The sequence below is a fragment of the Corvus moneduloides genome, chromosome 21 (assembly GCF_009650955.1).
Source record: "Corvus moneduloides isolate bCorMon1 chromosome 21, bCorMon1.pri, whole genome shotgun sequence".
In the NCBI taxonomy this organism is placed as follows: domain Eukaryota; kingdom Metazoa; phylum Chordata; class Aves; order Passeriformes; family Corvidae; genus Corvus; species Corvus moneduloides.
In genome coordinates, this window is record NC_045496.1 from 2,750,437 (window position 1) to 2,774,623 (window position 24,187).

Consider the following 24,187-nt stretch of genomic DNA (forward strand, 5'->3'; position numbering starts at 1 on the left):
TCCGCCGGTCCGGTGCCGGTCCCGGGGGAGCCGCTGCCCATCGCGGGGCGGGTCAGGGGCTCCCTCGGGCTGCTGGAACTGAGAAATTCGTGATGCTAGACAAAGAAGGAAATGAGATTCTGCCTCACAGAGACAAGCTGTGACTCGTTGCAAAGCGAGGTCCTGTCCTGCACGTCCCTGGGGGCTTAATTAGTAAAGGTACATTAACTAGAGGAGGCTGCGGTGCACGTGTCCAAAAGTATCATGATCAGAAACGAATCCCAGAATCCTTAAGTCTGAAAAAGCCCTCTAAGGTCACCGAGTACCGTGTTCACCACTAAACCCCGTCCCCAAGTGCCACCTCCACGTGGCCCTTTGACCGCTCCAGGGATGGTGATTCCAGCACTGCTCCAACGCTTAACCACCCTTTCCGCGATGAACTTCTCCCAGATAGCCAATCTAAACCTCCCCTGGCACAACTCGAGGCCGTTTCCTCTCATCCTGTCCCTTGCTCCCTGGGAGCACAGCCTGAACCTCACCTGTGTCCATCCTCCTGTCAGGGAGATGGGAAGAAGGAGAAGATCCCTCCTGAGCCTCCTTTCCTCCAGGGCTGAGCCCCCCCAGCTCCTTCAGCCACTCCTGGTGCTCCAGACCCTTCATCAGCTTCGTGTCTCTCTGAGGTGCGGCTCTATTTTACACAAACACGAAGCTTTTTAAGCCAGCAGCAGAAGAATGTCTGTCACCCACCAGCGCGGCCCCCGTGCTGATACTGGCACACCCTGCACCCAACAACAAGCCTTGGAGAGGAAAATACAACGACCTAAACAAACATCTTAATCAAGGGTCATTATCGGTGCAAGAGCTGTTCCTGCACGCTTGATCATTAAAGCAGGGGAATATCCTCAAAGCCCCCGTCCAAGCAGGGGAAGCAGCACTTTGATGCTGGTGTGGGAACCAGAGGCAGCGCTGTGATTTTTAAGTGCCTTTCATCTCCCTCTTTTGTAGGAACATTCTTATAAACCAGCTTGTCAAATACAATTTCCCTGCGCAGGCATGAGTTGCAGATAAAGCCCTGGTTCTCCCTTGGTATTTCCCCCAACAGGTGTAATCTGAGGAAACATGGTTTTAATTAGCCTGATTGGCTTTTTGTGTGCTAAATACCATCAATAGCTCACATCTGTATCTACAGTTAGATATTTATGTTTATTTAACCCTCTCATACACGGGTACACAATGCAAACACCAACAATGGGATCTCACCTTTGCTGTTCTGACAAATAAGTAATTAAAAAGAATTGCCACATTAAAGCATTCAGTCCCTTTTTACCCTGAAGTTTTCTAGCTGATTTGCTGGGCTCAGCGGTAGCTCTGGACTTGAGGGACCCATTATAAGTGAAAACCTTTGCCAGTGAGGACAGCGCGTGTCCTCTCCTCCTTCATAGAATCACAGAATGGTTTGGTTTGGAAGGGACCTTAAAAATCCTCGAATTCTGACCCTCTGCCATGGGCAGCAACACCTTCCACTATCCCAGGTTGCTCCAAGCCCTGTCCAACCTGGCCTTGGACACTCAGGGATGGGGCAGCCACAGCTTCTCTCTTCCTCAGCTCACCTGGGACACAAGACAAACCATACTGACCTTTTTCTGGTCATTTATTCAGTCTTCAGGTTGCACACAACCAGAAACACAACGTTACCCCGCAAGGGTGCTATGAAAAGGATCATTCTTTGAGTTTAGAAACAGGGAAAATGGCTAAGAGAGATTTTCTGTATCCCTTACCCGTATTTGGCATCTTGTTGGCCAACTGGACAAGCCGAGTTTTATTTATTTACGCATTCAGTTGCTGTGATTATTCAGACTACCCCAGCCACATTAACCCTGTGTGCTTTGAGCGAGGCTAAACCCGAGATGAATTTGGCTCCTTTTGTACATTCTTCAGGGGCTGATTTCAGCTGCAGCAACAATTCCTCAGTCAGGGCTGGAGCAGCTGCGAGCAACTTTCTGAGCAAACACCAACAGCCCGGAGGGAGAAGCAATACAGAGTAGCAGTTTCTAAATGTCCCATCTAATTGAGCAGGAATAATGAAAACAAAGAGTGAAAAAAAACCAAAAAAAAACAAGCCCTCCAGCATGTAAACAAATAGTTCAGGTGCAGGGATTCCTCAGAGCACCAACATACCTGCCATGGCAGTAGCTAATCTTGTTTCACGCAAACACTCCTGAACCCTTCCCTCGGCGTGGGATGTGATTTTAGTGCTTCTCAGCCTTTTTCACCTGGAATGCTAAAACAGTGCTTGCCATCATCTATTCAGTCCTCAGCATCCTCTGGTGGTGGGAGAGCTTGAAATTCAGCTCCCAAAAATTCCTTTACCCACATGAGGTGAAGATGAGCTTGTGGTGGGACAACGTGGGTTGGTTGGTGTGAGAAGACAAATCCTTCTGGACAGGGAGTTGGTGGGAAAGCCTTAAGTGTGAAAGGAGAGTTTGAAACTAGGGTAATTTCTCTTGTCTCTTATTTAACTTTGCCTCAATCCCAGCTGGATCTGTGACACGACAATCATCTCATGTACCCACGAGTTTGTTGGTCACCGGATGCCTCATAAACATAAATCACTTGGGGCTAAACACTTAAAACCTAAATTTTTGCATCCTTACTCCTCTGCTACTTAGAAAACCTTAACTGACTTCTAGTTCAAATGACCTTGTGGCCAATTAATTAATATCTCTTAGTTTGCTTCCTTCCATGGTATTTAGCCCCCTCTTTCCTTGTCCTGTCCCTCTGCCCATTCCTCATGGAAAATCCCATGCTTTTCAGCCCCTCTTGTTAAACAAGCCACATGTGTTGCCTCTTGCAATGTCACGTTGTTTCCCATGTCCTCGTAAACCCTTTTTTTAATCTATTCCAGGCCAAATTTCCGCCTTGCCCATGAGTGACTTGGCTGTAGTACACTGGACCGGGCAGGAGAGGATCTTTTAATGTCTCCTCGCTTTGGGATGAGCCTCTGCCAGCCCCACTGGCAGCACTGGAGCCGTGCTGGGCTTGTGCTGGGATGGGAATGTGTGGGAGAAGCCTGGAAGGCTGGGCTGTGTGGGATTCATGAGCAGCTCATGTGTGAGTCACGCTGGAGGCAGACACACTCCATTTAGTGCACCCCAGATGGGATGCAGCAGACACAGGCAGGGGGAAGACACATCCTGGGAAGCCCATCTCCAGCATGTCCCTCTGGGTGTTGAGATCCTCGCTGGTGACACATTTTACAGGGGGAGGAGGGGTTTGTTCTCTGCTAAAATACCCCTTTCCATGGGGGTTGATGTTCCCTTTCCTGCAATGTCACCTCCCTGACCTCTGAAGGTGAGTTTTGCTGCTGTGGGTGGCACATAAAACGCCACTGTCATGGCACCAGTTGCTGACCAGTCGTACAGCAAGTGTTTGGTGGCCCTGGATCTGTCTGGGGCGGGATCCCAGCCCCGTGCACACACAACCTCTCTCCCTCCCCAGCCACGGAGTGGAAAATACCAGCATTCCAGGCTTATGTGATTTGGGAGGAGGTCAATGGCTCCGCTATTTATATCCAGTTATTTGGGGACTTTGCAGCTGCATTTGCACTACAGAGTCCCTGTGGGGTAGAGAAAGAATTCAGTGAAATTAAATTAAATTAAATTACCTTAAAAATCTTTACGGTAATTTAATTGTACAGCAAGGACAGCAAACATTTCTGGATGGTGGAGTGACACAAGTAAAACTATCCCTCTGGTGCTGCTGTTCCTGTTTTTTTTGAAGATGCGAGGGACAGTCTTTAAAACAATTTTTCCATTTAGATCTTGACCCGATGGCCTGAGGATATCAGAGCACCCACAGCAGGTAAAGAGCTACCTGGGCAGAGCTCCTCCTGCCTGGCTCAGGTGTCTCAAGTCAGTGAGTTTAGCAGAAATTAAAGAGAAATTTTCATTGTCCAAAGCTCTTCTCTGAGTTTTTACACAGAGAACAAGATGCTGGGGAAGCTCCAGCCCTGTGTGCAAGAAGCAGCCCTGAAAGACGGCAGGTGTCAAATCCAGAATTCAACTGACCCATAAGAAAAACACCAAGTTCCAGTTTTAGTAAAATCTAGATGCCCAGAAGCATCATTTATTGCAAATCAGTTAACCAAAAAAAATACATCATTTTTGCAAACTACAACTTTGCATGTACATAACTTTATTACAGAAGATATCTTTTCTTAAACTACGCTCTAGTTTATAAAACATAGGAAGATTCAACACCACGTGATGTTTTTATCACTCATATTAGGCGTGTCACGATAACAATGGTCTGAAATGTTAACTAAGATGAGTGCTCAGCAAGGCGCTGTGCCTTGAGGAATATCCATTTTATTGGGTGTTCTAATAGAAAGGAATGAGGAAAAGGAACCCTTTTCTTAGGTTTTCTTGATTAACTGCTCTCTATCTGCCTGTCCCATACACATTATCTAGTCTTAGGGTGTCTGCTTGCTTTTGCACCCGAGTGAGTGATATTCCAACACCTCTATAAGGTGATATATTTATGATATATTTAAGACTCGCTCATTTAGATTTTTGAAACAAAATCCACCTTTTCTTGAAAACAAACAAACAAACAAAAAAGATATTTACAAACATTAAATCTGCCACAGGCTTATACTGTATTTTACATGATACACAGAAAGAGTGCACATCAGTGTAAAAAAAGATGCATCACTCCAGGCTAACGTCACAGAACAAAATGTTAACGTCTCACAGCACAGCTGTGCTGGCCCTTCGCCCTCCAGTTTGGCCAGTCCAGCCTCCCACCAAAACCAGCAGCACATCCCACTGGGCACCCAGTGAGGGCTCTGCCAGAGGAGCTGGGGCCGGGCGAGCACGTGGGGGTGGCAGTGTGATAATGCTTTGTAATCTCACTCAGGGTGTCTGCACCACCAGACACACCTTCTTTTAAAAATCGGCAGGCCATCCTTAAAATAAGGATGTGGTTTACAAAGTTTATATTGGCATTTATTTCTTAAACAGTTACTCAAATGCAAACACGAAAACAAAACAAAATTAAAAAAAACAGTAAAGATATTCAAAGTAAAATTAAGTCTCCTTTGTGTATATACTCCATAGTTATGGGCTTGCTCTCTTGGAAGTTTGGCAAATATACTTCTTTTTGATGGGGGACAGTATTCACGTTTTGTAGTTGGGTTTTTTTAGCTTAGAAACTGTTCTTAGAGGTCTATAATCCTGATTTTCTTTCTTTTTTTTTTTTTTTTTAAGATCATAAAAATCATTTAAATATATATATTTTTATATATATAAAAACAAGAGAGAACAAAAATTTCTATTATCAAGGCAAATGTACAACTATATAATACTGAAATTTAAACAAAGATTCGTGAATGGTACCATAAAATGTCCTCTCATATAATAGCAAAGGAAACATTTTAAAGTACATTAAAAAAATTTGTCCATACTTAATTTTTTTCCCCTTAAGGAGTGGTATTTTTAGTCAATTTTTCCTTCCCCTCTTCTTTCTCACCTCTCTTTCTGAGTTGAAAGAGAAAAAAAATAAATTAATGGCATTTCAGAATCACAAATCGTCGCTTATAGCTTTACATAAACATTTCCTCTCAAATCAAACACAATGAACCCCCCAAACAAAAGAGAACGTCCTATAAAAACCTAATTTGTTGATTTCTCCAAACACAATTGGTGTCCCACATTGAGTTCTTAACAATAGAACATATAAATAAAAAGGCAGTGTTCTCATGTAAAATAAAAAGTACATAAATAAATACTAAAAAAAAAAAAAAAAAAAAAGGAATTAATTTGTCTTTTTCTTTTCTTTTCTTTTTTCTTTTTTATAAAAACATATTTAAAAAGGATCCTTTAATAAAAGCATCCAGTGTACTTTTAAAAAAAAAGATCTCCCTCGAGCTTCTGGCTCCCAGTGAGAGTCTCTAAAACACCTTCCTTCACTTGAAGGCCTCGGGGATGTGTCCCATCTGTGACTGCATACTCGTGGGAGGGCTGGAGATGCCCTCGGACCAGTCGGACACGTTGGAGTGAGGAGAGGAGCTGGACCACTGGTCCGGCGACTCCGGAGACGGCGTGAGGAAAGGGTGGTCGGGCACCTGGAGCTGGTGGCTGGGGGTGTTGTCCAAGGGGGAGGAATAACTGTGCTGGGAAGGTGGGGTCAGGAACTGCGTGGTGGTCATGGGCTGGGCGAGGGAGGACGGCAGGGAGGTGGGCAGCAGCTGGGAATCCTGCGGCAGGATGGTGTGCACGGCCATGGCGCTGCTGCTCACCGGCTGCAGGTCGGGCTGGCTCAGCTCCGTACCGAGGAAATTCTGGCCCATGTGGCCGCTCCCGTTGGAGCCGGGGTTGTGGTGCTGCTGCTGCTGCTGCGGCTGCGGCGGCGGCTGCTGGGGCTGCTGCGGCTGCTGCTGCTGCGGCTGCAGGTTGGGCTGCTGGAGCTGCTGCTGCTGCTGCATCTGCTGGAGCTGCTGGCTCTGCATCAGGTGGGGCTGGGACGCCAGCCGGGTGCTGGGCATGGCCTGGTAGCTCATCATCTGCGACAAGCTGGTGGTGGGCAGCCCGTTGTGCAGGGAGGTCATCATGCCGTGCTGCAGGTTCTGGGGCTGCTGGTGCGCCCCGGGCTGCAGGTTGCCTCGCAGGGGGTTGTACTGGCTCTGCACCATCCCGTTCTGCAGCCTGCTGAGCCAGTCACACTGCCCGTTCAGCCCGGCCCCGCCGCCCACCGAGAAGCTCATGGGGCCACTGCTCATCACCGTGCTGGGGCTGGACACCGGCAGGTGGGACAGGCGCGGCGGCACCGAATCGAAGCCCATCCTGCTGGAGTTGCCCATGGCCATATCCTGCTTGCCCGCCATGTTGAGGTGGTTGATGCTCAGGTGGGCATCGGGCATGCCTGGCAGGTGGTTCAGAGGCATGGAAGGGGACTGCTGGAACGGAGAGGTCATCAGTGGGGGAGAGGCCACGTCTGAGAGGTACCCGTGGGGCGACTCCAGGGAGTCCACTGGAGACAACACGCTGGAGTTGTCAAGCAGACACCCTTTTCCATCTTGGGACTTTTTCCTCCGGGCTTTGAGGTCTTTGGCATCCTTGCCATTGCAGCTCAGCCCCTTGGTGCTCGGCTTCCTGGCCTTCTTGCCCTGCACGGCGGGTTTGAGGTTGCCGATGTAGCTGTTGGGGGAGCAGAGCGGGGGGGACAGGGTGGGTGCCCCCAGGGGGCCGTTGTGCAGGGGAGGGCTCCGCACCAAGTTGTACTCGTCCAGCAGCCGGACGATGTCGTGGTGCATGCGCTCCTGGGCGATGTCCCGCGGCAGGCGGTCCATGTGGTCCGTGATGTCCCGGTTGGCAAAATGGTCCAGCAGGACCTTGGCAGTTTCGTAGCTCCCTTCTCTGGCTGCCAGGAACAGTGGAGTCTCCTCCTGGAAAGCCAGCAATGTTTGGTTAGGGTTGAGTTCATGGATTCTCCTGGCTAGCACTGCCCTGAGCTCCATGCCCAACTTCATGTTGTTGGGTGGCAGAGATGGTCTGTCCTCATCTCTCCTCTGGTGAGGGTTTGCTCCTGCGTTTTCCTACCCTGTTGAGTCATCTCCTTGTACTGATATCAAACCAGGAATCCCCAAGTGACCCAGAACATGCTGGAGGTGGCCACAAAGACACTGTACCAAACTGCCCACCAAGCACTGCACAGCTCCTCAACATCACCCCTACAGCCAAATCCCACAGTGCTCCTTTGAGCTAAATCCAACAACTTCATTCACAGCAGAACAATCAAATCAGACTCAGTGCCAGGCATTTGTATTTTAGCCAGAAATTACTCTTTAACAGACTCCCATAATGGTTCTTCCCTTGCATATTTCAGCCTAGGAGATATTACCTTATTATTCTGCATGTCCTTATTGGCACCATTCTTCAGGAGGACCATTGCAGCTTCCACGTTATTCACAGCAGCTGCCCAGTGCAGGGCTGACTTGCCTGGAGAGGAAAACCATGAAATACAACACACATCAGTGAGTGCTAAGATAAGCAGCAAGCATCCCTTTTGTCCCATGTCTGGGCTGTTTTAGCTGCCTCAGTACCTAAATCATCCACGGCGTTGACGTCAGCGTGGCAGTTGATGAGGTCATCCAGCATCCCCTCCACAGCCAAGCGAGCGGCCAGGATCAGGGGAGTGGTCCCGTCATGCATTCGGGCATCCAGGTCTGTTGCCCTGTTCCTAATCAGGATCTGCCACGAGAGGGGCCAAAGCAGAGGGAACACAAACGTTAGGAGGGGCAGACAGCAAGGCACTCCAGGTATCCAGGCCTCAGGACCTGCAACGCCCTTTCCAAAGGTTCATCTCTCCAGTTCTGCTCCCAGTCCAGGGGTGCTGCCGTGGGGTTGCTGCTTTGCTGTGCCCCAAGACAACAAGGGCTTCATTTTTTAACACTGTGACCCCACACCTTGCCCAGGTGAGCAGGAGACCCTGTGATAAGGCTCTTCACGTGGCACCACTATTTCCCCCCGAAAACCCCGAAACTGGCGGCCAAAGCATCAATCACCTGGAAGACTCCTTGGGCATCGGCAGAGACGGCGGCGTGCAGGGGTGTCCGGCCCATGTTGTCCTGGATGTTGGCATCAGCGCTGGCCTCCAGCAGGCGCTTGGCAGCGTCCGAGCGGGAGTACCTGGCGGCCAGGTGCAGGGCGGTCTCGCCGGTGCGGTCAGTCTGGTTGTGCAGACTGGCGCCCTGGTAGATGAAGTCCGAGATGACGGCGGGAGCATCGTCCTCCTCCTCGCTGTTGCCGGTCTCCAGCCCTCCTCCGCTGCACGAGGCGATCATGAGGGGGGTGAAGCCGTCTGAAAGCACAGGGGAGCCCGGGGAAAAAAGGCTTTTTTTCTCTCCTCTGTAATGCAGGAGGCTCAGCCAGACGCTCTGTCTGCGATAGATGCTTATTCTCCTGGGTGCACCAAGACTGAGTTCCTGACTAGTTCTGAACATCAAACATGAATATCCTTCCTCTGATATGGATCTGAAATTCCTTAGTGGTATCTTGCCACTCAGTGCTTTCCCTATTTCATCTGCTCGTTTGCACATGCACCACGTAAGGTGCAGTTTGTAAGGAAGGCTGCTCAAAGCAAACCGAGTGTGGTAAATACCTTCATTATTTCAGAGCACAGTTCCACAGACATGGGGAAGACCAAGTGTTTGTAAGAATTTAAAAACCTATTAACCATTGTTAAAGACCTGAAAAGAATGTGAAATGTACAGTTGGGTGGGAGGAGAGGAATATAGGAGCAGCAGAGAGAACCTGGGTGATTTAATAGGTACTTCTGTAATTTCCATCTCAGTGACTGAACAAAAGAGCTCTCATGGAAAGCAAAATGGGACAGTCTCTCTCTAGATCACACACAACAGCAACCCTGTGGTGCAGAATTTGTAGCAGTGACTCTGTTCCAACAAGGGACAGGTAGGGCCATGGGGCTGCTCCCTGCAGGGGCTGAGGGAGGCTTTGACATGAGCTGACAGCCAGTGCAGAAGTGCAAGGGGTCCTTACCCGGCCCTCTGACGTTGACATCCATGCAGTCAGCATCAATTTCCCCCTGTGGAGGGGTAGGAGCCATGGAGGAAATGCGCAGGTCAGCAGCGTCCAGGTGCTGCTGTGTCCACTGCCTGTGATCTGTCTGGTCATCTGTGTCCGGCAGCATTGCCTGCTCCTCGAACTGAGGAAACAGCAGGGAATGAGCTCCCAGAAAAGCACCTTGGGCTGAGCTCCAGTCTGGGAAGCCCTGAGAGGCTCCAAGGTGTGTGCTTGTCACAGGCAGGTTTGCAAAGGAGCTGGGAGCAGCAAGGAGGGGCCCCTGAGCATCCCTCTGCTCCTTTTGTGACAAACCCAGGAGTGACTGCCTGCAGCATAGGGAGGGAATGTGGCAGAGGGCTTACCCTGAACTTCTTGGTGTCCAAGGTCTCCTCATCGCCCCACTCATTCTGGTTGTCATCCATCAGCGTGCCGTCCGAAGCATTTTTGAGGGGTCTTTAAAAATAAAGCCATACAAAAAGTTATCTCCTCTGCAGAAACCGTGATGGACTGTGTCCATGTACGTACACAAACTGAAAGAAGAATCAACCAATTTCCAGGAGGTTCCCCTCAGGCTGCATTTCATTTTTTACCAAGTGCAAACAGATTACAAAGATGGAACACCGCTTTTTTCCCCCATGCAGAACTTTAAGACCCCTGATTTTTCTCCTCCCTGCCACACCAATACGATGCACTGGAGAACAAAACTCCGACGGGCTCTCTCAGGAGAGCCCTGAGCAGCCCTGCTGCGCCGTGTTTATGGCGTTAGCAAGCAAATTACTCACTTCAGTCCAACAGAATCCTCCCCGAGGGGTTCCCGGCGCTTCTTCTTGCTCGACTCCGTCACTTTGAAGCCCTCTGGGAACCAAAGCTGCCCATGCTCCCTGCGCCGCTTGCGAGACACCAGCACTCCCAGTCCGATGAAGGCGAGCAAGACCAGCGCAGCCACCACCACGTACATAGGATACAGCTGGGAGTTCTTCGTGGGCTCCGCTGTTTCACCTACAAAACAGTGGGGCACAAAGAGATGCTGAGACATTAAGCTGCATAGCAAACCAGGGACAGAGTGGAAATGAAGGAAAATTAGTTAATAGAGGTACCTAAGTCTGATCTAAATCAGCCCCCCCCTCCAACCCCCCCTCCCCAAAATAAGGTCATTTTATATGCTATTAATCAGAATTGCAAACTATCGGCAAATTCTCGGCTGCACAAGGCAGCCTGCACCAGGAGACAGCTTCACTTTTTTCTCCTTTAAGGAAAAGGATTAGCAAACTTCAAATCATTGCGCTTGCATTGAGCTGTTAAGACAAAAGGATTTAGGGGGGATTTTCAAGATACAAACTTCAACTCCTTGCATGTCACTGATTGATTGGAGCTGCTTGGGTTTTCTTTTTCTTTTCTTTTTTTTAATAACTTTTAGAGTGATAATGATTTTGAAATAAAACCTGGAATAAGCAAAAATAATAAAGTGTGTTTCCAATTTTTTTAAAGAAAAGACTTAAGGGAGAAAAAAAAAAAAAAGTGAGGTTATTAAAACCAGACTGTGTTCAGATGCAGCCAATTGACAGATAACTAAACCTGGGGAAGGCTGGAAAGTTTTGGCTGTCTCTCCTCCCCGGCTGACCAGCTGTACGTACTTTTAACAGCTTCTATTTTGTAGGGTATGTTCAGGTTGCCGAGGGAGGCCAAGGCTCCCAGGAATGCTGCCACATCGGTGGCACTCTGGAAGCACTGGGAAGATGACTGGATGCACTGGCGGTTATCAATTTCCAAGTAGACGATGGATCTGTGAGAGAGAAGAGTCAATAAGGAACAGGGAGCGATGACCACACAGAGGACACGGGTGAGCCCTGTCTCCCTGCCCTCTTTAACCCCCATCAGTGGGAATTAGAAGGTGGGAACCCATTTCCTTGCTTCCCTGTGGCCCAAAGCCTGCAGCTCGCACTCATGGTCTGTTGGATTTGCCTCAGTGAATGCAGTAAAATCCAGCTCTTTATCTACAGGAATGGATGGGAGGCTCTGTTTCACAATGTTTGAAAATTACCCAGACACTACAGTATCTTAAATAATGCTGCTTGGGAGCCTTCAGATCTTCTCACATCATTTTCACTGCTCTAACTCCTTTGCCTTCGGTGGTTTTTGATTGAGTCCATGGAGAGGGAGCAGGTTAGATGTGTATGTTTACACCAAAGATCTCCAAACACAGATTGCAGTAATTGAGTTTTACAACAAAGCTCTAGAAAGCATTTCCCAGGGAGAAAATGAGGCTTAACTTAATGACTTCCTGAAGTCAGACAGTCGGTCAGGCCAACCTCTGCTTCCAGGTCCCACCCAGCCCAGCCCCGGCTCCCAACAATGCACAGGACTCCTTCAATCGTGAGAGTCGGCGCAGCATTGTACCCGGGATTCCTGAATGATCACTCCATTTTCCCACATGAGAGCAAAATCCGGTTTCTGTTCACACAGAAAGCAACATCTAAATACAGTTATCTGGCCTACATCCTTCCCTTCCTAGCGTGTTACTATTATCAACACAGAAAGCAAACTCAGAGTGCTGCTCAGAGAAAATGGAACCCTCTTACCCTCTGATGTCCATCTGATCGAGCTCCCTCTTCTGCCTCCTGCCAGCCCTGGAGTAGAGACTGCTCTTCACTTTGTTGATGACAGCACTGGACATATCTGACCAGTCCTCTGTGGACCTCTTGATGTAATGTTTTTTCAGTTCCTCCTCATTGCCATAGTATGGGAAGATCATATATTCCCCCTTGGGGTTCTTCTTGAAGACCACGTTGGTGTGCAGGACACGGCTCAGCTCCCGCAGGAAGTTGAAGGAGTTGTTCTTCAGGTTCTCGGGGGTGATGAGGACCACCACCACCAGCGTGCCATCTGCCAGCTTCTCTGGCATGTTGTTTGCACAGTCCAGACCATCCCACTCACACTCAAAATTGTTGCAACCCTGGTCACAGTGACCATCCGAGAAGTGATCTTTGCAGTACTGGTCATACAGAGGGCTGGAGGGAGGAGGAAGAAGAAAGGCAAAAGAAAGAATGAGACCAAGTACTGCAAATAACACCTATCTGCTGACAAAAACAGTGGTGGGTCCACAGGGATCCCTCTTTTGTATAAATATTCTTCACCCTGACAGACACTAAACCAGTTTAAGTAGAAAGCAGCTGTTTCCTGCAGCATTCACCTCTGCAGGTGAGAGAGAGCAGCTGTTAAATTATAGAAGAAAAAGGGACAAATTACTGTGACTCAGAGAAGGCATGGGGACACAGAATAGTTACTAAGACCCGAGTTGGTCCAGGAATCTGGGACTAAGTTCCTGCTGTTGCCAAAGACAATGTTTGGGAAATGCTTGGATGTTAACATCATCATGTTTCCTGGCTGCTCTTCCATCTGGGGTCTCCCTGCCTTGAAACTGACTGTGTTACTGCTGTGAGTTGGAGAATTCACTTCTATGGAGTGATACAAGCAAGGACAGGGAAGCCATCTGCAGAGCGTCAAGCTCAGAGAGCTTCCAAGTGGATATAAACTCAGAAGGACCACAGGGAGATGTGGTTGCTTGAGTTGCAGCCCCACAGGCAGCAGAACAGAATGCTGGAAGTGAACAGCAGGCCTGAGTCTAGGAGTTTTACCAGATGCAATCAGAAGGACCAGAGAGTCACCACAGAGGTCACGGGCTTTAAAACAAGAAGGTTTTAAAGAAGCCACTTACTTGCACTGCCCCTCATATTTCTGGCAGTCAAACCCATCGTAGAGGCAGCCAGCATTATTGCACTGAGAGTCACACTTGCCATCGTTGAAATACTTCCAGCACTGCAGAGACTGGGAGCAGTTCTTCCAGGGATCGTTGAAGTTGAGGGAGCAGTCGCCCCCGTCCCAGCCGCAGGCGTGGTTGTTGCATTTCCCATCACAGATCTTGTTGCCGGCGTACCCCGCGCACACGGCGATCTCGCACTTCTCCTCGATTTTGGGGGGGATGATGTCCTGCCCGATGCCACCCTGGAAGTCGAAGTCGAGGATGTGGCAGTTGAGGCCGTTGAAGTTGGCGGGGCAGTTGCAGCGGTAGTAGGGCGAGGCGTCGCTGAAGAACTCGCAGGTGCCCCCGTTGTAGCAGGGGTTGGAGGTGCAGGGGCTGCTGGCTGGGTACTGGCATTCGGGGCCCGTGAAGGCCGGCGTGCACATGCACTTGGAGCTCTTGTGGATGGAGATGCAGGTGCCACCGTTCAGGCAGTGCAGGTTCCCACAGGTGCGGGAGTCGTTCTCGCAGGTGGCACCCACGAATCCCTGGGGAGGGCACAGCAAGGAGGGAGTCAGAATCGCTGATGCTGTCCTACAGGCAGCGTTAACACACGTGTGTTTTGGGAAACTAAAACTCACCCTCTAAAACTGGCGATGGGCAAGAATAATCTTGAATGTAAAGCCTGTCAGAGCACCCCCTCAAAGTGAAGGGAGCTCTTTTCCATAGCTGCCTGCTCCACTTTGTGTGGTGCAAATAACATTCAGCCTGTTCTACCTTCAGGCCTGAGCCATCTTCTCCTTAACTCTATTCCAGCATCCTTGCAAGCGTGGAGGGTGCACATTTATGGATGCACCCATAGCAAAGCATCCTCTCATCCATGCCTATCCCAGCTTGGGAAGCCTCGGGGGCTAAACTGGCCTCTTGACCACCCCTTGTGCCCATGCAACATTCCTTGCCCAGAGCTGGAGAGGAGCAGGCACCTACCGGGGGGCACTTGCAGATGAAGCCACGGCCAGTGTTGCTGGCAACAGCACAGGTCCCCCCATTCCTGCAGGGTTTGCCTTTGCAGCCATCCACCACGGTGTCACAGCGACGGCCTGCGAGGGAGAGGAGCGTGTGAGGAGCAGAGGAAGGCGTGCAGGGATGCCTGGAGGGGCTGCAGGCTGGGAGCAGAGGGGATGCAGTGCTCACCCGCATAGCCAGGTCGGCACTCGCATTTGTAGTCGTTGACCCGCTGCACGCAGTTCTGGGTGCCACGGGCGTCGCAGGGGTTGGACAGGCACTCGTTGACATCTCCCTCGCAGCGCTCCCCTACAAAGCCAGGGGGGCAGATGCAGCTGTAGCCACCTACCCGATCCTTGCACTTGCCATTGTTAAAGCACTTGGGCCCCAGGGTGACAGGATCAAAGAAAGGGCTGCAGTCATCCACATTGATCTCACAGTGCACCCCTAGAGAGATGGGGGAACAACCCACACAGCTCATCAAACAGTATCGGGGGGCCCGCTGCTCCCTTGTGTGAGCCTTCCCTGCCAAGGGGCTGAGCCTGACCACGTCAGTGGCAGCCTGAGCCACCTCTCGGGCAGGAGGGACATGGCACCACGTGGCCAAGGCCGCGTGGCCTTGATGGCTAAGCCCGTGAGCAAACACAAACCTCGCCCGCTGCATTTGCTGTTGCCAGCCCGAGCAGCTAATGAGCAGAATCCAAGGATATCTGCACTCAGCCCAGTAATGCCCCAGCCTGGGGAATTAATTTACCTTGAGTTCCTCTGGGGCAGGAGCATTTGTACGTATTGATGAGATCGATGCAGGTTCCTCCATTCTGGCACGGGTGGGACAAGCACTCATTGATCTCCTCTGAGCAGTTAACTCCATGATAACCAGCCACACACTGCAAGGAGGAAAGAGGAGAAATATCAGAGAGGTTCCCTCCATTCCCACATGGCTGCAGGAGCACAGCCAGCACCCCAGTCTCCAACTTGGTAAAGGGGCATCATGCCCAAGGGCAGCATCTTGGGCAGCAGAAAGGCAGTAACTGGGGCTTTTTTACCTGCCCCCCAGGCACCCACCTCGCAGGAGTAGCCTCCCAGGTAGTCTGTGCAGGTGGCTCCGTTCTGGCAGGGGTTGGGGGAGCACTCGTCCACCTGCTCCTCGCAGTAGCTGCCGGTGTAGCCGGCTTGGCAGCGGCAGAAATGGGTGTTGCCAGTGTCTACACAGAGCCCCGAGTTCCTGCAGAGATGTGCTACATCGATACCTGTCAGGGAGAGCAGAGTGAGATGCAGGGACCTCGGCGACACCCACACATCACAGGGCCATGTCCTGACCACCACACATCCCATAGGCAATCACAGCCTTGGGGTGCATTGCTAGAGCAATCCTTGAGATCACTCTGTGCCAAAGATCCCCACCAAGAGAACTGGCCACATCCCTGCTCAGTGCCCAGCACAGGGGACACCTGGGGCCCCCAGCCTGGCCCTGTACACATGGCAGGGCCTTACCTTGCTGCTTAGCAGCCACCTCGCAGGACACACTGGGGACATCGCAGTAGAGCCCTGTCCAGCCGCTGTTGCACTCGCAGTGGTACAGGTTGCTGGTCTGCCAGCACTTGCCCCCGTTTTTGCAGGGAGAGGAGTCGCACCAACGCACCAGGTTCTGGGGGAGCAGAGCAAGAGATGAGGGTCAGAACACAGCAGGGCTTCTGCAGGAGTGGAGACTGCAGTGACCCCCAGATCCCCACAACAGCATCCAGCCAAGCTTCCCGTACCTGGCAGTTGAGCCCAGTGTATCCCTGGGGACAGGTGCACTTGTACGTCCCGTAGCTGTCCTGACATGTGCCCCCGTTCAGGCACGGCTTGGAGTCACACTCATTGATGTTGTGCTCACAGTAGCTGCCTGTGAAGCCGGGCAGGCAGACGCAGGTGAAGGTGTTGATGCCATCCACGCAGGTACCACCGTTGAAGCACGAGCTGGGGACACAGACATCGCACCCCAGTGAGTCACCACTGCTCGTGCTCCACGCCAAAGGCCCCACACACCAACCCAGGGCTATGGGGCAGCACAGGGACCTCAGCCCCTTGTCCCAGCTGGCAGGACTGTACCTCTCTGTGCAGTCAGGGGTGTTGTTCTCACAGTGGATGCCGCTGAAGCCGGAGGGGCAGGTGCAGGTGTAGCTGTTGACGCAGTCGGTGCAGTTGGCCCCGTTCTTGCAGGGGTTGCTGGCGCACTCATTGATGTCTTCCTCGCACTTGGGCCCACGGAAACCAGCCAGGCACTCGCAGAAGAACGTGCCAATGCCATCAGAGCAGGAGCCACCGTTGTGGCACGGATCTGGAGAGGAGGGACGTGCATATGAAGATGTGATGGGGATTGCCCCACAGCACTGTCCCCATACACATTCCCTGGCCATGTGGAAGAATGGGACTGAGCCCACGGACTGGGCAGAAGCCAGACCAACCCCACCAGGAGACTGGACACAAGGAGAACCCATGGTACACATTATCCCCCAGCCTCCTTCCTCCCACTCCCATCTGGCCTTGGACTGATGCAGCTCAGCAGGGCTTGCAGCACTGCCCAGGCCACAAAGGCAGCCGGGGCTGGGCCATGCATGGGGAGGAGAATCCCAGCCCCAGGAAAGGCCACGAGGCTCAGGGCTGGGCTGGGTGCAGTCTGGGGGCAGCCCCTGCTCTTACTGGGCTTGCAGTCGTCGATGTCGGTGTCGCAGTTGCGGCCGGAGAAGCCGGTCCGGCAGGCGCAGCGGTAGCTCCCGTTGGTGTTCTGGCACGTGGCCCCATTCCGGCAGGGGCTCTTCACACACTCATTGATGTCGATCTCACAGGTCTGACCTGGGGACAGAGCAGGATAGGGATTGTGTGGGCTGGGGGTGCTGGTGAAAGCCCTGGGAGTGACAATGACATCTTGGGCACCGCTCGCACCAGGGCAGGAACCAAGGGATGCAGGCAATGGTCACATCCTGTCCACCCAGCTGAGCCACGGGGCAGGTCAGGACCCTCTCACAGGCCTGGCTTCCTCCCCCTGCCTTTCCCTCCCTCCCCCTGCCTTTCCCTCCCTGAGGGGAGCGGGGGGTTCTAACCCCCAAAAGGACCATGCCCATACCTTGCCAGCCAGGGGGGCAACTGCAGGAGAAGCTCTTGTAGTCCTCTGACTCCTGGCACTCGCCGCCGTTCTTGCAGGGGCTGCCAGCACAGGGGGCCAGCACATCCTCACAGGTGGCTCCTGCACAGGTACAAGCACCCGCTGACACCCTCCAACATGACAGGCAGCCCAAGACCCTGTTATCCCCTGCCCCGGGCTGCTGCCAGACTGGGGAAGGCTCTGGACTTCCCCACCACCCCAGGGCAGCCTAGCTGGGGCTGTCTCCTCCACTCCTGGTCACCCATGACCCCAGATCCCCACAAACTTTTAAGCCCTGGCTATCTGGGCTGCATTAAAGCATTGCACACTTCCTTTGGCAGGGAAGTGCTGCTCGGGGTGTCTTTCCCCCCTTGCACTCCCTCCCCCCTTCCCTCTCCACTGCTTTTCCTGTTTACGTCCAGCCAAGGGACACGTTCCCTCCAAACCCTTATCTTCCCTGTCAGCCAATATCTCCTGAACTGGCCTTTGCTATTTTCCAGAGCCTTCCCCTCCCTGCCTGCCCAGTCCCCGTCCCCCCAGGGGTTTCTATGGCCACCGGTGAGGGCAGGAAACTGCTCATGGCTTCCTGCAATTGTGCTCGGCTGCGCGAGCGGAAGCGCAGGGCCAGCAAACAGGAATTGGCTCAGCAGAATCCCCGGCCCCTCGGCCTTGGATCGCCTTTTCCAGCACGGGCATCATGGCTGGGGAACGGTGGGGTGTGAGTGGGGCAGCCCTGGGTGCTGCTGCCCCCGAGCCACCGCCCTGGTACCCTCCAGGAGGAGGAGGAAGAGGAGGAGGAGGAGGAAGAGGAGGAAGAGGAGGAAGGGAGGAAGCTGTGGCTGGCAGCTTCCCAAAGCTCCTGCAAATTTCCTCCAGCTGCGCTGTGGAGAGGTGGAGCCATGGCTGTGGGCAGCCCCTCGTCAGGGCAGTGTGAGGGAAGCCTTCACGCTGAGTGCCAGCTCACTGCGTGTGCTGGGGACCAGTTTGGTGTCACAGGTGAAGAAGAAACTCCCCAGAGCTGTGGTGGGGCACAGGGCACTCCTCTCACCTGTGTAGGGCAGGAGGCAGTTGCAGGTGTAGCCAGCAACATCATCGATGCACGTGCCCTGGTTCAGGCAGGGGTTGGAAGCGCATTCATTGATATTGGTCTGGCAGTTGGGGCCTGTGTCAAGAAAAAATAAATAAAAGAGGCTGTGATGGAGGTGTGCTGGTGGCAGGGGGCTGAGGGTACAGTGGGGACATGGTGACAATGACAACAGCACACCCATCGCCCCGGGAAAGGCTCCTGTGCTCAGCGCCAGCCCTGAACTCTGCTGAAGGTCTCTGGGCTGGCTGCACTGCCACAGCTTCCAGCCACACCTGGGGCTCCACCGTCCCCAAAGTGAAGCCTCCAGCCCATCATGGGAGCACCCACCCACAGCTCCCCCCTAGGCCTTGGTATGGGGGGAACATGACAGCATCCCTGCCTGCACCCTTAGAATCACAGAATCACAGACTTGTTGATGCTGGAAAGGCCCTCTAAGATCATCAAGTCCAACCATTAACCCAGCATCACCATGTTCCTCACTAAACCACATCCCCAAATGCCACATCCACACCCCTTTCAAACACTTCCAGTCATGGTGACTCCACCACTTCCCCGGGCAGCTTGTTCCAGTGCCTGACCACCATTTCCAGGAAGAAATTTTCCAGAACACCCAATCCAACCCCCCACTTACCGCTGAAGCCCTCCCTGCAGGTGCAGATGTAGCCACTGGTCATGTCCTTGCAGGTGCCACCGTTCATGCAGGGATTGGATTCACACTCATTGTTGTTAATGTCACAGTTTGTCCCACTCCAGCCAGGGTCACAGTCACACTTGTAGCTTTGGGGAAAAATTGGGGCATAAAGATCTAGTCCGACCTGGTCCTCTAGGCTACACCAGCCATCATTTATCCAGTAAATCCTGTCCCTTCCAGGGAATATCCCATGGCACTGGCCCAGAGCACGGACAAGCACCAACTCAAGGGTGATGCTCGCTCTCCTCTAACCCAGACTTTGTTGGGGACCCTTTGTTCCCTGCAGCCCCCCAGCAGCCCCTGCACCCTCCAGCCTACCCATTCAATCCATCGTGGCATTTCCCATGGATGCAGGGGTTGCTGTTGCACTCGTTCACTTCGGACAGGCACTTGGGGTCGTGGAAGCCCTCGGGGCAGAGGCAGGTGAAGCCGTTGATGCCATCCTTGCACGTGCCCCCGTTGTGGCAGGGGTTGCTGGCACACTCATCGATGTTGATGTTGCACATGCGCCCTGGGAAAGGGGGAGCAAGAACAGTTACCCTGTAAGGATGGGTGGCATGCCGTGGGGAGAGCACCCACCAGGCAATTCCCCCTCCAGCCACCCAGGGAACGTCTGCTGGAGGCTCGAATCTCGGGCCACACGTGTGCCGGCTGCAGAGGAGCGGGCTGCCCTGCAGGCAGGGTGACTTCACACCCTGCATCGCCTGCCTGCCTTCATTAAACGTGACTGGGAAGAGGCCGTGCCCTGGGCTGCTTTGGTCCAGGAGGGAATACTGAAGGGAGGAGGTTTCAGCCTGTAACCCTACCTGCCATGGCCGACAAAGCCAGGCTTTATTTCGCCTCCCGGCGGGCCCGAGGACAAGGGGCTGTGCGAGCGGTGGGGGCTGCTCCCATCAAAGCCCTCCACCATTTCCAGCAGCCATCAAACAAACCAGTTGGACAAGGCAGCAACCTGATACCCATGGGAGTGGGTGCAGCGGGAGTCGAATTCGCAGCACCAGACACCCCTTTGATTTCAGACCGAGCCAGGGTCGCCCTCCTGAACAAGCTGGAGCGCTGGAGGGTGTAAAACCTCCTACAAGCAGAATGGCAGCATCCCCCCTCCTTATTGCACCCTCGTCCTGGTTTTGTGAGGCACCAGCAGCTGCAGGTCCCCAGGGTGTGAGGCCCTGCTCTCACCTGTGTACCCCGGCTCGCAGGTGCACTCGTAGCCATTGATCTTGTCGATACACTTGCCGTAGTCGCAGGGGTTGCTGGCACAGTCGTCCAGGTTGATCTCGCAGTTGGGGCCTGGGGAGGAGAGGGGTGTTGTTAGGGGGTCCCCAAGAGGAGAGGGGTGTTGTTAGGGCGTCCCCAGTCCCGTCAAAGCAGTAAAATGAAGCCCGCTGGCACTGACTGCCACCGCTGCCCCACAACAAAGCGCCTCTGCCATGGGCAGCTCCCGGCTGGGGCGCGGTTCCTGCCAGAGCTGAGCACCAAACCGGGAGAACTCGCCCTCACCCAGGATGCCCCAGGGCCGCCCCAGCACCAGGGCGGCTGCTGGCGGTGGCCCAGGGCCAACCTGCCCCAGGATGAGGATGGGAGCAGGATACTGCACCGGCACTGCCAAGCCGCACGGAACCCCGAGAGCTCCCTCCTGCTCACCCGTGGTCCCTTTGAGGCAGATGCAGTTGTAGGCGTTGTTCCTGTCCTGGCAGGTCCCCCCGTTTTTGCAGGGCTGGCTCTGGCACTCGTTGATGTTGATGTCGCAGCGGTGGCCCGTGTAGCCGGGCTGGCAGAGGCAGGTGAAGGAGGCGATGCTGTCCTTGCAGGTCCCGTAGTGGCATGGGTCAGGGTCACACTCATCGATGTCGATCTCGCAGTGGGTGCCCGTGAAACCTGCCACCAGCAGGAGGGACACAGGGTGAGGATGGGGGACACGAGGTGGGGATGGGGGACACGAGGTGGTGATGAGGGACACTCCTTCCCATCCTGTCCAGGTGTGAGGCACTGCACTGGGGTGGCTTTACCTGCCCCACCGTGAGCCCTGGGACCCCCAGGAGTGGGATCCAGGCAGGGAGCACCCCGATGTGCTGGCAGAGGGGCTGGTCAGACCCCAGCCCGGGGGCTTTGTCCCGGGGTGCACAATGACCTGCATTAAAGCTGCCTCGGCTCTGGAGCGGGGCCCCGCGCTCGCCCGCGGCTCGTCCCGGAGTGCACGGGGGGGGCCAGCCGCAAGCACCCCCGAATAATAACCCCCCCGGCAGCTCCTATTCTCCTGGCCGGCTCCCTCCCCGCCGGGTTTGGGGGTGGAGAGCCGAGGACAAAGTACAGCTTTGACTAGACCCCGCCAAGCCCACATAGCAGCTTTTCATCGGGGCTTGGCATTAGCAAGACACTAATTAGAGGCCATTCAGCTGGAAGATTTCTGGCGGGAGCTGCTCCACAAAAGAGCCACTGTTTGCCACCAGGGCTCAAGTCATCATTTTGTGCAACTGCTCCTTGGGTTTCGGTCGGCGAGCCCCCACGGCCCTGCACCTTGCGTCCCCATAGAGGCAGCTTTATTCCTTCCTTCCTGCCTTCCCCCTCGCTGCCGCCCCGGCAGGCGGGAGCACGGTGGGACGGCTGCTGCGGGGCCACACCTAAGGAGTGCCAGGCTCCGTACACCTGGCCCCGGCACCAGCAGGCTGCAGAGCCCGACTTGCTCTGCCAACACCTGGGAAAGGGACATTCTGCTCCATAGGAATCACATCAGCAGGGACCGACCCCACTGATGGACGGTTTGGGGACACCTGCCAGAGCAGGTGCTTGGAGAGGTGGGCACTAAGTGATTCGTCAATGTGGTTTTATGGCACATCACGGGGCAGGACCCCCCCAGCCCGCCAGGACGCAGGATCCCCTCACCTTCTGTGCACTCGCAGCTGTAGGTGTTGGGGCCATCCACGCACTTGGCACCATTCTTGCAGGGGGTGCTGGCACACTCGTCAATGTCAAACTGGCACAGGTGCCCGTTGAAGCCTGGAATGGAGGGAGAAGTCACGTCCCTGAGCACGGCCGGACCCGCCAGGCTCCCCTCCCTGCCGCCGGGCAGCTCCCGCCGGGCCCCCCCGCCCCGCTCCCGCCGGCCCCCCGCATCCTGGCTGGGGCGCCGGGTTTCCATGGGGACGGCTGCTGGGGGCCCTGAATGCGGGGCTGCGACCCACCATTGAGAGCATCTTATTTACATCTCTAGAGGAGCAAAGTCTCTGAACTTCAAAACCTCCTTTCACAGATTAACCGTCTCTCCATTCTCTGCTCCACCCCGTGACTTTGACACCGCATTCAAAGCCGCTGGTGCGGCCCCCCCAGCCCCCAGCCCTCCTTCCCAAAGAGGGGCCTTTTCAAGTGCAAAGCCGTGGGGTTTAATCCTCCTTCCCCTCTCCCATGGGCCGGAGCTGGAGCAGCAATGCCTGCACGGGGCTCAGCCCCTCATTGCAATTGGAGAAGCCTCCTCCGAAGCACCAAGAGGTGCTTGCTACACTCTGCCCATTCCGGAGGGCTGTGAAATTTAAGGAGCCCATTCCTGGCTCGAGTCAGGATGCGTCCTGGCTTTGTTTCCACCACAGTGGCAGTGGATGGATGCTGGTGGTGGGATGGATGCCACGTACCAGTGGGGCACTCGCAGTGGAACTCGTTGATCTTGTCAAGGCAATTGCCGTTGTGCAGGCAGGGGCTGCTGGCACACTCGTCCGTGTTGATCTCGCAGTAAACCCCCTCGTACCCTGCCGAGAGACCCAGCACCGTCAGCACCATGGCACAGGGCTGGCACAACCACACGACAGGTGCGTTACAGCTGGTCCCCCCGTCTTTAAAAGGCAGCTCAGGAGATGTTCTACACATGGTGGGATCTGATGCACAAGATGCTCCATGGTTGTCCATCTTGGATCAACAGGCTTTGGCTCGATCCAAGCCAGCAAGATTGGCAAGAGGAGGAATCCAGGGAAGGGCCGATAGTGCCCAACTCTCACTTCTTGTCCCCCCACTACACAGCCTTTACTGAATTCTCTCTTTCCGGTGCTGTCCCCAGGCACACAGGAGCTGCTCACCCAACCCCGCACTGAGCTGAAGCTGAGGGGCACCCAAAGCCCTCCCATCACCCACCCCCAGCTCTAAGGCTGGGTCCACAGGGCTGCCCACGCACCGGGCATGCAGATGCACTGGAACTCCCCGATCTGGTCCAGGCAGGTGGCATCATTCTGGCAGGGGTTGGAGAGGCACTCATTGACATCGATCTCACAGCGAGGGCCCGAGTAGCCCTGCAGACACTGGCACTGGAAGGACCCTTGAGTGTTGATGCACTTCCCTGCATGCTCACATGGGTTGGCTCCTGTAACACACAAGAACAGCTCTCAGGACTCGCTCCTGGCTGTGCCAGAGCCTTCCCCAGCCGCGCTGCTGTCACTCTGTGTGAGCTCACCCAGCGAACACTCGTCCACGTCCTGGTTGCAGGCTGGCCCCATGTACCCCGAAGGACACGTGCAGATGGCTTTGCCATTGACGGGGTTGGTGTCGCAGTTGGAGCCCTCGTTGCAGGGGTTGCTGATGCAGGCGTCGTCCAGGTGGCACAGCAGACCTGGGCAGCAAAAGGTGCATGTCAAGGACGATGGGCACACGAGTCATTACGGACCAAGACCGCAGCAAGGAGCCAGGGGACATGCAGGGCAGGGGACAAGGTGGGACAGGGCCTCACCTGTGCGGCCGTGGGGGCACTCGCAGTAGAAGGAGGCCACCCGGTCGTGGCAGGTGGCCCCGTGGAAGCAGGCGGCCATGGCGCAGTCATCGATGTTCTCGCTGCAGTCCTCGCCCGTCCAGCCGTTGACACAGACACAGTTGTAGCCGCCGTGGTTGTTGTGGCAGGTGCCACCGTTCTGGCAGGCGTTGGGCATCAGCTGGCACTCGTCCACGTCCTCAGTGCAGTACTGACCTGCCAGGGGACAGGGCACTTGCATGAAACTGGCAC

The 24,187-nt window shown here is 54.1% G+C and overlaps 1 protein-coding gene across 2 annotated transcripts in view; it reads right to left on the reverse strand.

The window, feature by feature from the left end:
- Window positions 1–4,071: 4,071 nt before the first annotated feature.
- NOTCH1 (notch receptor 1) overlaps window positions 4,072–24,187 on the reverse strand; it is a 42,652-nt gene continuing 22,536 nt past the window's right edge. The window contains exons 6-34 of one of the 2 annotated variants that reach the window (XM_032130615.1): window positions 23,918–24,151; window positions 23,645–23,800; window positions 23,369–23,554; window positions 22,836–22,949; window positions 22,093–22,206; window positions 20,854–21,087; window positions 20,389–20,499; window positions 19,528–19,720; window positions 19,150–19,295; window positions 18,480–18,593; window positions 17,414–17,533; window positions 16,990–17,142; window positions 16,399–16,627; window positions 16,065–16,266; window positions 15,799–15,952; window positions 15,370–15,554; window positions 15,059–15,191; window positions 14,494–14,751; window positions 14,287–14,399; window positions 13,276–13,847; window positions 12,140–12,568; window positions 11,195–11,343; window positions 10,343–10,559; window positions 9,923–10,013; window positions 9,537–9,702; window positions 8,543–8,838; window positions 8,081–8,228; window positions 7,879–7,976; window positions 4,072–7,423 (exon numbers count right to left, since the gene is read on the reverse strand). In XM_032130615.1, coding sequence (XP_031986506.1) covers window positions 5,945–7,423; window positions 7,879–7,976; window positions 8,081–8,228; window positions 8,543–8,838; window positions 9,537–9,702; window positions 9,923–10,013; window positions 10,343–10,559; window positions 11,195–11,343; window positions 12,140–12,568; window positions 13,276–13,847; window positions 14,287–14,399; window positions 14,494–14,751; window positions 15,059–15,191; window positions 15,370–15,554; window positions 15,799–15,952; window positions 16,065–16,266; window positions 16,399–16,627; window positions 16,990–17,142; window positions 17,414–17,533; window positions 18,480–18,593; window positions 19,150–19,295; window positions 19,528–19,720; window positions 20,389–20,499; window positions 20,854–21,087; window positions 22,093–22,206; window positions 22,836–22,949; window positions 23,369–23,554; window positions 23,645–23,800; window positions 23,918–24,151 — 6,794 coding nt within the window. In that variant the 3' untranslated portion in view covers window positions 4,072–5,944. The remainder of the gene's footprint in view (window positions 7,424–7,878; window positions 7,977–8,080; window positions 8,229–8,542; window positions 8,839–9,536; window positions 9,703–9,922; window positions 10,014–10,342; window positions 10,560–11,194; window positions 11,344–12,139; window positions 12,569–13,275; window positions 13,848–14,286; window positions 14,400–14,493; window positions 14,752–15,058; window positions 15,192–15,369; window positions 15,555–15,798; window positions 15,953–16,064; window positions 16,267–16,398; window positions 16,628–16,989; window positions 17,143–17,413; window positions 17,534–18,479; window positions 18,594–19,149; window positions 19,296–19,527; window positions 19,721–20,388; window positions 20,500–20,853; window positions 21,088–22,092; window positions 22,207–22,835; window positions 22,950–23,368; window positions 23,555–23,644; window positions 23,801–23,917; window positions 24,152–24,187) is intronic. The other variant, XM_032130616.1, reaches the window with a different exon arrangement.